Consider the following 13820-nt stretch of genomic DNA (forward strand, 5'->3'; position numbering starts at 1 on the left):
ACCGGCCAATCCGCTCGCCGGACACGGCAGCTGCCGGGGAGCCGCCGGGTGGTCCCGGCGCTCACGTGTGTGCGCCCTCCCCTCCCCCGCCAGAGCGCCGCGAGGCTCTCGGCCCCGGCTGCCCGGCCCCCACGCTCCTGCCCTGCGCATGCGCGCGGGCGGGGCTCGCGCGCGCGGGAGGTGGCGGGCGCAGCGCTGAGGCGAAGGGCGGCAGCCGCCATCTTGGCGGGGTCGGAGGCTGGCGGGGTCGGAGGCCGGCGGGGTCGGGCTGTGTTGTTCGGGTCGTAGGGCGGGGAGGTGGTGAGGCCGCCTGCAGGGCACTGCTCTTTCCTCTGGGGCAGGAGTGGTCTTGAAGATTTGAATGTCACTGAACGGGAGGCAAAAAGCAGTCCTTGATGACTTAGATCAGTCTCAGGGCACAGCAGCGCTTCACCTCCAGTGCTTCTGTGTAGTGAAATTCCACATATCCATACACACAGGTGGTCATAGTGCCCGTTCTGCTCATCAGGGAGCTGGTACCCACATACCTTGCTGGTGCTAGGCCAGAAGGGGGAAGAAGAAAGTGCCACTGGAGGCAGTTGGGTCCATTTGTGCGCCCTCAGCAGCATCTCCTTTTGCCGTTGCGTGGGACAGCATTGACTAACTGGACCATTGGTCTCCATCTCTTGTCAGCACACACTTGAGTGACATTACAAGCTACAACTATATTTAAAAAAAAAAAAAAGGAAACAAACAAAAAAGCTCTTGGATTAAACAGCTGATTTAGATCTAGAGTAACTATTATTTGCACCATCAAAACCCTTCAACCAGAGGTGAAGAAACTGAAAAATGCTTGGTGTACAGACAGGAACACAATTTCTCTTGCACCTCATATGCTACTGTTTTCCAGCTTTTATTTTCTTGGCACAATTGACATCAATATCTTCAAGTCCTTGGAAAACTGGGGGGGGGGGGGGGAAATGGCAAGACAATAAAAAGCCTTGAATTTACCTAACTTACCTAACCAGGGCTGCAGTGCAACAAGACTGGCAAATAATACCTGATGTAGGGGAATGTTTGGTTGTAAGTGTGAGGAACTGGTCGGTAAGGTAGGGCGCAGGATTGAAATGAATTACTTGATCAGAACTAGCCCGTTTGGAGTTTTGTTACAGTTTAATTTCAAATCCCAGGTTATTTTAAGTCCCTAGTTCCCACCTCCCATGGCATCACCTGCCAACACCGTTCTCTTTGTGACTGGTGAGAAGACTGAACCTTCCTCGCAGAGATGAAGCTAATAATCAAACCTCCAAGCTTGATTACAGCATCGCTTAGATCCATAGCTGCAGCCCAGACCAGAGAGATGCAGAGGGCAAATAATCATAGAATCATAGAATTATTAAGGTTGGAAAAGACCTTCACCTGGTCCAACCATTACCCTACCACCAATATCATCCACTAAACCATGTCTCTAAGCACCACGTCCAACCTTTCCTTGAACACCCCAAGGGACGGTGACTCCACCACGTCCCCGGGCAACACGTCCCAATGCCTGACTGCTCTTTCTGAGTAGAAATGTCTCCTTTTCTCTCCTAGAAATGTCCATTTCCAACCTAAACCTCCCCTTGTGCAACTTGAGGCCATTCCCTCTAGTCCTATCACCAGTTACCTGTGAGAAGAGGCCAACCCCCAGCTCCCCACAACTTCCTTTCAGGTAGTTGGACAGAGGATAACTCTTGTACAGTCAAATTTGGAGTTTTAAAGTCCCTTGGCCTAATGTAAATTGAGGTAGATCACCACAGAGCTGAAATGCAATAATCACATGCCAATTTTGTTTGGTCTTATCCCCACATAAATGGCAGTTTTATGGAACGAGAGGGGAATCATCCTACTGAATGTCCAGTCATCAGTTACAGTAGGGTTAGAGCACAAAATTGCCGCATCACTCTTGAACAGCTGTCTGGAAGCGACCTTGAAAAAGCTGTATCTGGCTCATTGACAAGCCCCTACCTGCTCAACACGTTGTGCTCACCCTTTGCAGTACCAGTCAATGTTTTCAGTGTTAACACCAGCTGTTAAGACTATCCTGGAACTGTCCATGGATTTAGTAGCTCAACTTTTTTACTTTGGTGCCCTCTTCTTGAGGTTCATTTACATTATCAACAAATGAATTGTTGACCAGCAAGAGAGGTTTTGGTGATTGCTGTTTTTTCTTCTAAGCATGGTAAAAAGAACTGTGCCAAAAATGGAAGTAAGCAGTGCAAATCTTTACTGACAACAGCAACAGTTTGTTTTGTTCTCATTTTGTCTGCTAAACGCAAAAAACAGTTTTTCTGTTTAACTTTTCTTCCCTGTCCTTTACTCACAAGTGTCCAAAAACCCTTAACTTTGCATATTTTCCTACTCTTTGTGCAAGAAAAATGTGTATTTACCATACTTTACCACAGCGATGGGATACACTTAAAGCTTATAACAGGCCTACCTACAGTGCTAGTAGTAAGTAGTCAGATCTGTGGACTGCCCATACGAATCACCACACCAGTGATGTAAAGATATAGCCACATCTGGATAATGTGGTCATTTTTGTGGAAGGAAACCTTTAAATAACGTAGATATACACAGCTGGCCCCGCTCTGCCTACTCCTGGCACCTCGTTTTGACAGTGGATGGATTTAGTTTCATGCTGTGTTTCACTGATCCTGTTTGCCGTGCTGCACAACACTACAAGTTGTTTCAGGCATGCAGTTACACTTGTGTTAGTCCAGGACTATCCTAAGATCACACTTCCTGACAGAGGGACTGGAGATCATCCTTGTTGCCTAACGAAGATGGTAAATGTAATACAAAGCCACTTCCCCCTTTTTAGTTGGGCTGAATGCAATGGGTATACAGCAACGGGTCTGTCACCAGAGACCCAGCTTTCCTCATCCATCTGCACTCTGCCAGGGACTTACCACATCCTTAGTATGACTGTGCCTACTAAATCAGTATGAGGAGATAAAGGTAACTGGAGCACGCTAAGATTCATTTAAACCTCTGCGAAATGATTTCAGATAAAAAGTGACAGAGAGGCCTATGGTTTTACCACATTGTTTCCTTTACCTAGCTCAAACCTCGGTTCTTCTTTAGGGCATGTCTTTTGTAATGCCCATATTAGTAAATACCACAATATTAAGCATTTTTATACTATTGAGGGGGCACCCTTCTGTTTTTTATGGATGGAAGAATAATTATATCCCATGACAAAACCTTAGGAAGAGGAGCAGCTGTTCAGCCTTATCCAGTGGGAGCTGTCAGAACATATGGGTCTATTTTTCCAATTTTAACTGAAGTACTGAAGGAAATTGGCATTCTTGATTATTTCTAACATAAAATAAAGCAGAAAGAAACCCTCCTTAATCCTCTGCAGGCCATGATTAAATAATGAATTTTATCCAATTCAAGGAGGTTCAAAGAGAAGGCAAGCAGAATGCTTAAAACACAGAAAACAAAACACAAATGCCAGGAGAATTCTGGAAGTTATTTTCTTATAAAGAAAAGGGTGTCTTTCTCCACAGCTACTTCCTCCCTGAGCGTGCCAGCTGACAGGAGTTTTTGATTTAAAAGCACAGTTAGGATAAAACCTGTGCTATCCTTTATTGTTCTATCACCACTATCCCCTCCTTTGAAGGAATGGATATTTTTTTGCTATATGCATGTGTTATGACAGCTATTCTTCAGAGTTTAAGGCCAAATCAAAAATTAACCTTTAATTTCACAAATTTCTTACCAAAAAAAAAAAAAAAAGAAAATTATCAATGTGATAAAAACTCTAAAAAAATGCACTAAGTTCTTGGCTTTCAAAGTTTGATTAAAAAAAAAAAAAACACATGCAACTATAAAAACAAAGCAAAGAGGCCATTGGATTAAAGGAATAGAATAGCCCAACTAATTAAAATCCAGAACACAAACAGTGATAATGCACTAAATTACAGCTTTCAAAATATCTTTAGTGCTGGAATTATAGATGGTTTACTCGATGGGATAACTGCCATAAGACAAAACCAACAACAAGAAGAGACATTTATCTCTCCCTTTTTAAAAAATCATATCGCAAAATGATGCTTTTTTATTTTTTTTTCCTTCTGTTGGGTGAGAGAAACAAAATTTGTATGGGTTAGAATGGAGGTAAAATTCAATTAAAAAAAAAAACTCACTGTGTGACAAGTAATTGTCTTTGTTCATGCTACAGAACTTTGAAATTATGCCAGTGGAAACCAGGCTTTGTGCTTTTTGGCTCTACACACCTCATCACATTCCAAAATGGATTCTGAAGAGATTCCTTCCCGCGTGTCAATGGTGACCTCTGTTGTTCCCTTCTGTTGATACCAGCCACGATGCTGTTTTGTCATTGCATCACACACTATTGCAATAATGCTCTTTGAAACAAGCTGGCACTGATCGATAAAATATGGGCCAGAGTGTTGCAAGCAAGTTTCTGGCCAGGAAAGGACGTGTCTATTCTGCACCCCGCTTGGAAAAATTTAAATTGAGACTTTCCTCTCAAACGGCCCCCAGCCTGGCTACCAGGTTTTTTAGTTCATAGTTGTGAATCACTGCAGAAAAGAGCAGTTACAAACACTTTAAACCACAGCGTTAATAATAACATCTGCAATGTATTATGAGAAAAAGCTGCAGGTATGACTATGGAGGAGGAAGTTGGAAGAAAGAAAGAACCTCTATTCGAGCAGAGTCCATTCTTAAAACTTTAAAGAAGGTGTTAGGTTGCACAAACTTTTGGTTCCCCCCCTAGGATGCTATTTAAAAAAAATATCTGAGTGCTTTCACACTTCAGTGGCTCAGAGTTCATAACTCTAAATAAGGATGTTTCCCCCAGTGCAAGCAAAACTTTAATATTTTCAACTGCTGTCGTGTCTTTTCTGACCTTTTTAAACAGCTGGTTTACTTTTCAAATCCATATTAAAAATGAGATATCAACTCATTCACTCTCCCTATGCAGAGAGTCGGCATTGATGACTGCTTCTTACAAAAATAATTGATAATAAATGTTGCTATTCATTAATGTGGAAAGCCATTGCTTAGTAGGAGCATGACTGGGAATTTCTTCTCATCTGTCACTGACTTAAAGTTAGTTTAAGCAAGTCAGGTAATTTCTGGGTTCCACAAGCAGCTTCAGTACAAAACATCTATTATAGCTACCAAGCAAAGGTTCCTAATATCCTTGAAATACACACTTTTTGCACTCCATTTTACCTGAGAATCAAGAAATAAGACTTTGCAATGTAAAATGTGCTTAGCTACTATTTTTACGATGATTCTTGCTAACGTGCAGAAAATACATATCAGCAAAGTGATCAATCGGTTCCCCCGGGTGCAGATCAGCCATAAAAGTAATGCAAAAATAATCAGTTCAAAGTATTTACAGCAGATGGAGCTATATATTTTGCTTTGATCATACGTTACCTCAGATTCCAAGGTAAAGTGTACAGTTTGGCAAGGACAGAGATCTACCAATGGTACAGTCTAGCCAAGGAACAGACCTAGTCACAGAAGACATTTCATGAATTACTGTGATGAACTCTCCTGGAAATAATCCTCGTAACATCAATACAAATAGCAACTCAGGAAAAGATTATTGCTGTTAATATTACCTGGCTATTGGTGTTTTAAGAGAAGGGGCTCTCACGTTTTGTTATATTTGCCCAGCAAGTGGAAGGAATTCCTGCTCTTGCTAGGTTTTGTTTACCTGTCGGGTAAAATAAGCACTGAAGAGAGATCACAGGTTTCAACATACAGTACCAACCAGAATATATGCCTGATGCCCACAGGTTATCCTTAGGAGGGTCGGGTTTTCTCACAACCACGATATGCATACTGGTTCCTTACGTAAAATGAACCCTGTGCTAGTTTTATTGTTGTCATGATCCAGACAGATGGTTATGTTTCCTATGCTGCATTTCCATCTTCTTTAAGCTACAAAAACTGTGTTTACACAGCAAGGATAAGGGAGACTGTTTTTCTAGTTGCTACCACAATGACTTTTCTCCCAGTGCACTCAAAAAAATCGAATCCAACAATTCCTGTTCTCACTGTGTCAGAGTTTGTACAAAAGATTGGATCCCATACTCTTGTAAAAACTTATTCTACTCTCACTGGACCCAAATATCGCAAATTCTCAATAGCATTATGAGTATTCTCTTACCGTCTACAAGCATTAGGTGTGGGGGAGGATGGTCCACAAAATAAGTACCAGCTACCGCAGGGGTGGTGAGAAAAACACTGGAAGTATGTGAGGTGATTTCGTTTTGTAGCAAGGAATGGAGGAACATTTACAAAAAGCGTGATGCCCACCAGCCCTTAAGTTTAGTTCGGGAAGAACTCCTACACCATCCCCCACATACTGTTTATCCATTTTATTTACATCTTTCAGGAGGCAGATCATGGGTCTGATTCTGAATTGTGTTGGATCTCAGTTGTACGTTATTTCCCTTTGCCCATATACTGCCAAGGGAATTAAGGTGTAGAGGGAAGAGCATAGTAAATATGAATCAGTTTTGCACCTAGTAATTTACTAAACCACTGGTCTAAACATTTAGACACTTGCCTAGAAACAGGCCAGATACACTGAATTGTAAGAACAGTATATAATTCAGCACAGCTGTTTTTGTAAGCTTGCCTTTTTAATACCAATTTCTATGCATTAACAAATTTAGTAATGTATAATCACCTTCATAAAAACTTAAGAGTTCATTCTGTTTGTTGACTGGAATTACAGTTTAGCTTCTTCCTCCAAAATTAAAAGTCACTTGCTGGGTAGATGGGGAAACAATACATTTTATGAATTTACTCTGCTTACTGAGATCTTCTCTGCTAAAAAGTGAATAGCTTCTGGGCACTAAAGTGCATAATAAGAACAAAATGGTGATTTCTACTGAAATCAAGAGGAAAAGGACAAACCCACAGATGACAGATTATATACAGGAAGCCTGTCCATTTATTTCAAAATAAGAGATTTTATAAAATAAAGTAGAACTATTCACTAATAGTGAATACTAATTATACTAATCTTATTACAGAGTAGCAGTTTCTGAAAACGTTTTCTTTGCTATTTTACCAACTATACACAAGAATACATTTCTTCCTCACAAAAATTAGCTTTGAGCAACAAGTGCAAATGTTCAATACATACCACTGATTGAAAGCATTTAGAAGAAACGTATTTGAAATTACACAAAAATTCATCTCCTTCAGTATGTCTTTTGAAGCCACTCACATCCACGTAGCATGTTCTCATTTTAATAACCATTATTCCTCACCACTTGCCAAAGAGAAACATGTATTGTACATATTACATCCCTTACTTATAAATGTTTTCTTCAGCAAAAATGTCCCTCATTAACTCTTTAGCAAACTAGCACTTTACAAATTAAATTTTAAACTAGAGAACTTTAACAAGAAGGGTAAAACAGGTTTTTTTTCAGCTTTTTCACAGAAGAATAAAATAGCTCGAAATGGTATGCCAAACTAAAACTTGTTTTGTTGAAGAAAAAGCAGAGGTTGAATTTTTTATTGTAACAAAAAGACATTTGACTTGTGTAAGTTATTTGGCATTAAAAAAAAAAAAAAAAAGCATTATTTCTCTACCCTCCCCCCCAAAAAAAAAAATCACCAGCACATAATTTGAAAGTTAATTTATTTAAATTGGGCCAGTCATTTCTAACTAAACACTGGTATCTGTGATAGCCTAGGGACAGCTGTGGATCAGGACAGTGCTCCATGAATGGTTCCTTGGACACAGAGCAAACATACTCCATGAATCAAAGAGATTCCAGGAAGGCCCACCGAAAGCAATGAAGCTACTTTGGGAATAAAATATTACCTGACTTGAACACAACAGTGAAGGCCACGATCTAGCCTTTCTTGGAATGTTATGTTTTACTATTTCTCACTGAGGTAAAATTAATTATTTTTATTGCCCCTTCTAACCTTTTCATGAGGAAAGAATTGTAGTAGTCACCCAGGGGCCAATTTTATGTTCCAGAGACGTAGACTTAGACATTCCCCTCACGGTGAGAAAATAATACACTTCTCATTTTCCATTATCAGCAGTAGCAGCTGCCTGGAAAGGAGTCACTGAAAGTGCCACTGAGATGGAAGGAAGCTTTCCATGTTTCACATTCAGAGGAAGAAAGAAATGCTCTGATGTTCCACGATTTCAGTTCAGATAACCTTGAAATAGACGTGGCACTTGAGAATAAAAGGTTAATTTTTCACCATTTGCGAGCTCTAGAGTTGTGTGTAAAGAGATGGATGGAGTAAGCAAGCGATCCCATTCAGAGTATGTCTTTTCCAGTATCCTTTACATGGGCATATAAATGCAATGTTCTCTGGCAAGAACAACTTCACCTGCATGGGGTAGGAGCTAGCCCTAGCGCAAGTCCTGGAATGTGAACAGTTGTAAGGCCGCAGCTGTAAATTAGTATCATCGGTAGTATGCAGAGGGGAAGAATTTGATGTTATCTACCTAACAAAAAATCTGCACAACATGGAAATATAAAAATCTAGTGTTTTTTATCTCCTTTCAGATTCACCACCTATTAGCCCAGTGGAAAATGGGGTGACCAATTGTTGGGGTAGGTACAGCTTTCATCTGTAGAGGTTTGGGAATTTTCCAACCAGCAATCGTACCATTGTGTTCCAGCCATTCATTCTGCACCGCTGTTCCCTTAATAAAAAATGGCAGCGCATGGTAACTTCCTAGAAAGAATAGAGGATTGATCCTACAGAATTTATGCAAACAACTGTTACGTGTGCAAAGGGGTCAACTGAAGTCTGTGGCATTGTTTGTGTACATCGGATTGGAGGAGTTCCAGCCCTAAGGTAATGCATAGGGTTTGTGGCTACTTCCCGTCCTATGTGATTAAAGCTGACTTTAGTCCCCTCAGGGCCAGATCCTGTAGCGTGTGCTTAGCACACAGATGTGTCGCACTGACTTCCACGGAAGTCAAGGAACTGAACACATCGCTGGATGCATTCACGTTTGTGCTTGGCAAGAAGGGACTCCAAGTACTTAAAGCTAGCATAAGTGATAATGCACTATTATACCTATTGTCCCGGTAGATTCCTGAATATGAGAACACATACAGTGACCAAATTCATCTTCTGAAAGCTCTGATCATGTACGGGTCAGTACAGAAAACCCTTAAAAAGAAGTGAAAACCAGAATCACACAACCTAGGTACCCCAGGAAACTCAATGGCACACTACTTGGATAAAGAAGTTAGAGTCATACTGAGCTGGAGCAAAATGACCATCACCAGAAGATGTAGAGGATTTAAGTGTGTTTAGACACCAAATATCAAGATGTTGAAATTTCAGCCTCAGGAAGTGTTTTAATGGAAGGAAGTAGCTTAATCATTCAGTATATTTTGCAACTTTAGCTGAAAGTTAACATCACAAAATAATATATTGCTATGCGGCTTGAAGAATCACACAATTGTACTCAAACCATTTCCCGTGTTTTTCAAGTCTGCTGTTCATTAAGAGCTCTTCCTCTCTTTGCAGTTTCCAGTTTTCAAGTGGATGATGCAACCTATGCATAGCTCAATGTTCATTCTCATGAGTCATAATCAATAAATAATCATATCACATACACAGAATTTTACAGGTATTCTTAAAATGGTTTTACAGTTCTATTAAATATATAGATAAAATAATCACTGCTATATAAAAAAATCTTTTTAAAACAGCTGAACTCTGAAGCTTTGCATAAAATTCTGTAGACACATTCATTACAATCTAGAAACTCAGTAAAAATACATTTTAGAGCTCAATCTATCAAAAATATTCATGGCATTGAAAAGCGATTGTCATTTTTTTTTACTGCAATCTGTACTTGCCCCGTCTTTGTACTGATAATGTCCTACAATTTGGCAAAGGCTGTGTTCATTTCATTTTCTGTTTAACCCATTTCTTCAACTCTAAGACACTTGCCCCATAAATATCTAGTGATGTTCTGTCTTCAATACTATACCTCTTCTTGCACTTTCTTTGCAATGAAACACTTTGCAGTGAAGTTACGCAACTACAATAACATTGAACCATCCCCTTATAGCTGTCTCTCAGTCCGTAATGGTGCTTTTGTGAACACCACACACCCTTATCCAATAATCCTCAAACACTTCCCAACACTTGCACTTCCCAATACTCTGCTATCCATACATTTGCTCAGCAAGAACTGGTCTTATCATAGAATCACAGAATCCTTTAGGTTGGCAAAGACCTCCATCATCATCAAGTTAACCTAGCACTGCCAAGTCCACCACTAAACCCTGTCCCCAAGCACCTCATCTACACGTCTTCTGAACACCTCCAGGGATGGTGACTCAGCCACTTCCCTGGGCAGCTTGTTCCAATGCCTCACAACCTTCTCAGTGAAGAAATGTCTCCTGATACCCAACCTAAACCTCCCCTTGTGCAACTTGAGGCCATTTCCTCTTGTCCTATCACTTGTTACTTGGGAGAGAAGACTGACCGTCACCCCACTACAACCTCCTTTGAGGCAGTTGTAGAGCACGATAAGGTCTCCCCTGAGCCTCCTGTTCTCCAGGCTAAACAGTCCTGGTCTCCTCAGCTGCTCCTCATAAGACTTGTTCTCTAGACCCTTCACCAGCTTCATAGCCCTTCCCTGGACACGCTCCATCCCCTCAATGTCCTTCTTGCAGTGAGGGGCCCAAAGCTGAACACAGTACTCGAGGTGCGGCCTCACCAGAGCCGAGTACAGAGGGACAATCACTTCCCTAGTCCTGCTGGCCACGCTGTTCCTGATACAAGCCAGGATGCTGTTGGTCTTCTTGGCCACCTGAGCACACTGACATGGACTTAACAGATCAGTACCCATATATGTCTGAATTCTGCTACCAAGCCAAAAGTATCACATGAGATCAGTTCAAGTTTAGTATTCTTCAAAACCCCAGGCCTTTCAGGAAAAAACTTCCTTATTCAGACAGTGCACAGATCTGTCAGAAAACATGGATAGATAAAAGATTGCCCACCAGCCTTTAAAACCTCAAATGCCTCAAGACAGTTTTCTAGCCAGCATGTTAAAACGGGTTTTGCTGCAGTGAGTGCTTCACAGTCAGGCTTTTAGACTGTAAGCTAAGAGTAGGACACCAAGTCCAAAAAGGAGCAACAATTTCAGAACAGGGCACTTGCAGTGAGAGATTGGATCTTGCACTGTGGAAGAACGATGCAGGTTCACAAGTCTTTTTAAGTGGGAGGAGTTGCTGCTCATGCAGATGTCTTTTTTTGCAGGTCCAGATAATGTCAGAACTCCTGGAGAGCTCAGTCTCTTTTCATGCATAGCTGACCATACCAGCATAATCACTCGTAACTCTATCCTGGATCTTCTTACACATACAATGGCTGACTAAGGTAGACTGTTTCTGTTATATCTATATTATATTATATATGAAGCAGCCAATACCAAGTATCATGTACTTATTAATTATTATTTTCATTGATTTTACATGGGAGAAACAATCTCCATCTTTTCACGGGCTATGCTATCTGGGAGGCACACCTCAGTTTAAACATTGGGTGAAATTATCAAGACAATTGCTGCATGCTGTTTGACATTAAACAACTCATTTCACTGTTTCAGCTGTTGATCATCAGTGGGAGGGAAGAAAGAAAACCCTTGGTTTTGTCTTTCTTAAAAGACAATATTGTGTAATGAAATTGTGCATTATCAGCGCATGCCATTCACTTTTCTATTTGTTATGGATATGAGTGGTTTAGATGAGACATCTGAAGATCTTCTCATTAATTTTCTTGGGAAGAGGGAGAGAAGACAAAAGGAAACTTATTTTCCTTGATTGAACTTTGACAGCTGTAAAGTTCAATGAAGAGGCTGTAATCCAACTCCAGATGATCTCTGTTGAAGAATAAGAAGCATGGAAGAAACAAAGGAAGAGATGCAAAAATACAAAGAAAAGATTGTCATAAACCAAGGGAGCCTCTGAAGACTGGCACATAGTGAAGAGCTCTCAACACTGTTGCTCCAATATACTGTACATTGCTAGTTCCTGCTAATAAATAGGTGCCGTGGTATTCAGGATAAGAATTTTGTATTAAGATTTATTTTTTTTCAGAGAAACAGCACTATCCCTAACATTTCAGTGTTATCTTTTAGCCTACTTCAAGAAAACATCTTTAAAAATTCTAAAATAGATTTTATTTTGGAAGAAAGTATTAGTGTCTTCATCAACACACACAAATAGTGTGAGACACAAAATCAGATGACTCAAAATGTTGAAATTTTTCACTGGAAAGATAAAAGACTTTTTTTTTTACTTATGTTGGTTTACACTAAATTAAGTTGCGAAGTTTGGATCTGCTGCTCACCAAGCACAAAGGATCTACTTTTTATGTTCAAGGGGTGAATCCAGCTCCAGTCAAGACAGAACAGAAAAGATTTCCATTTTCTATCGAATGAAAGAGATTCCAAATTCCTTTCTGTGTTAAGGATATCCTACCATGCAATGTTGCTATCACATGCTAACTTCTCCTCAAAAAAAAAAAATAAAGGAAGAAGAAAAAAAAGCTTACAAAGAAGAATGAAGCGTGATAGGCAGTTAGGATTTCACCAGCAGATGACCTGACTACAAGCAGGTTTTTAAATACCTGCAAATAAAGCTTCTTGAATACCTTTTCAAAGATGGCCACCATCAGTAACGTACAAAAAGCAAACTTCTTCAGGTATTCTCTACAGAAGTCTTTAGATGAAGATTTCCCTTACATTCCCTCCTAAGCAGCCACTAGCCTGTACGTTCTTCACACTTCTCCACACCCAATTTGTTCCTGCAAACTAAACATAACAGGTGCAGGATAAAAGTAAAATCCTATCCACCCTCCACAAATAAACCCTCCACCTGACTTTGTTGCCCCACTAGCTTGCCATGAACACTATAGTCTGTTCCTGTGGTGAGCAAGTTCCACCATCTCCAACTCTGCTCTACCTCCAGCTCTCCCAAAGAACTCTGGAAAATGTGAAAATGCATCTCAAGCATCCCAATCATCCCTTGCAGGTGGGCCAGATTCATGGGCAAGCCAACAACACATCTTCCACAGCTGTTGGACCCTACCTAAGTGAATGAAGCCAGAAGAATTATTTTTGAAGACTAGAGCTCTGAATTGTTCATATTCCTACTGATAATTATCCATTTTTATTTAGCATCTTATAAAGCAAGGCACAAATGTACAAAATCGCAGCTACTAAATAAGGTCATTTTTATATATATTTACACCGTTGTTGTAATATAAAATGTGCTTCGACACTGTCATAGCACAACAGCAGAGGAACTGAGGAGGACCTGATAGCGAACACAAATACCAGGTCCTATGTTTCTGTTTGTGCTTCACCTGAAGGTACATACTCGTATGCAGATACACAAAGCAATCAGGCCACTGTCTTTTATTTTTCCACACCTCACGGAGATCAAACCTTGCTACTAAGAAGCTGTGGAACAACTAAAAAGCAGTAGATCAGCAACCAGAGGAAAATGATGAAGTAGAATAGCTCTGACTGATCAACACTCGGAGCCTGGTGAGTAGATGCTGGAGTCTCACTTGCTTCCATGTCTTTTTTATTCCTGAAAATAAGAGAGAATTTGATAAGAGACAGGAAAAAGAAGAAAAAAACTTCCACTGTTAACATTTTCTCTAAAGATCACAGCGTCACTAATAGCCAGCAGTTAAATGAACCACTTCAATCTAATCACTTGGAGCACACGCTAACTTTGAAATGCATAATGGGTTTCAGCAGTGTGTTTCCTTAGGAGTCA

The 13820-nt window shown here is 40.4% G+C and overlaps 2 protein-coding genes across 3 annotated transcripts in view; both read right to left on the minus strand.

Moving 5' to 3' along the window:
* DICER1 (dicer 1, ribonuclease III) overlaps positions 1 to 70 on the minus strand; it is a 72600-nt gene extending 72530 nt beyond the window's left edge. The window contains exon 1 of the mRNA XM_066998296.1: positions 3 to 70. The gene's annotated coding sequence lies outside the window, so the exon portion shown is untranslated. The remainder of the gene's footprint in view (positions 1 to 2) is intronic.
* A 6884-nt stretch (positions 71 to 6954) lies between these two features.
* The window catches only part of CLMN (calmin), a 77788-nt gene continuing 70922 nt past the window's right edge, over positions 6955 to 13820 (minus strand). For both annotated transcript variants that reach the window (XM_066998299.1, XM_066998300.1), the window contains one exon: positions 6955 to 13628. In XM_066998299.1, coding sequence (XP_066854400.1) covers positions 13475 to 13628 — 154 coding nt within the window. In that variant the 3' untranslated portion in view covers positions 6955 to 13474. The remainder of the gene's footprint in view (positions 13629 to 13820) is intronic.

This window comes from Anser cygnoides, chromosome 5 (genome assembly GCF_040182565.1).
Source record: "Anser cygnoides isolate HZ-2024a breed goose chromosome 5, Taihu_goose_T2T_genome, whole genome shotgun sequence".
Classification (NCBI taxonomy): Eukaryota; Metazoa; Chordata; class Aves; order Anseriformes; family Anatidae; genus Anser; species Anser cygnoides.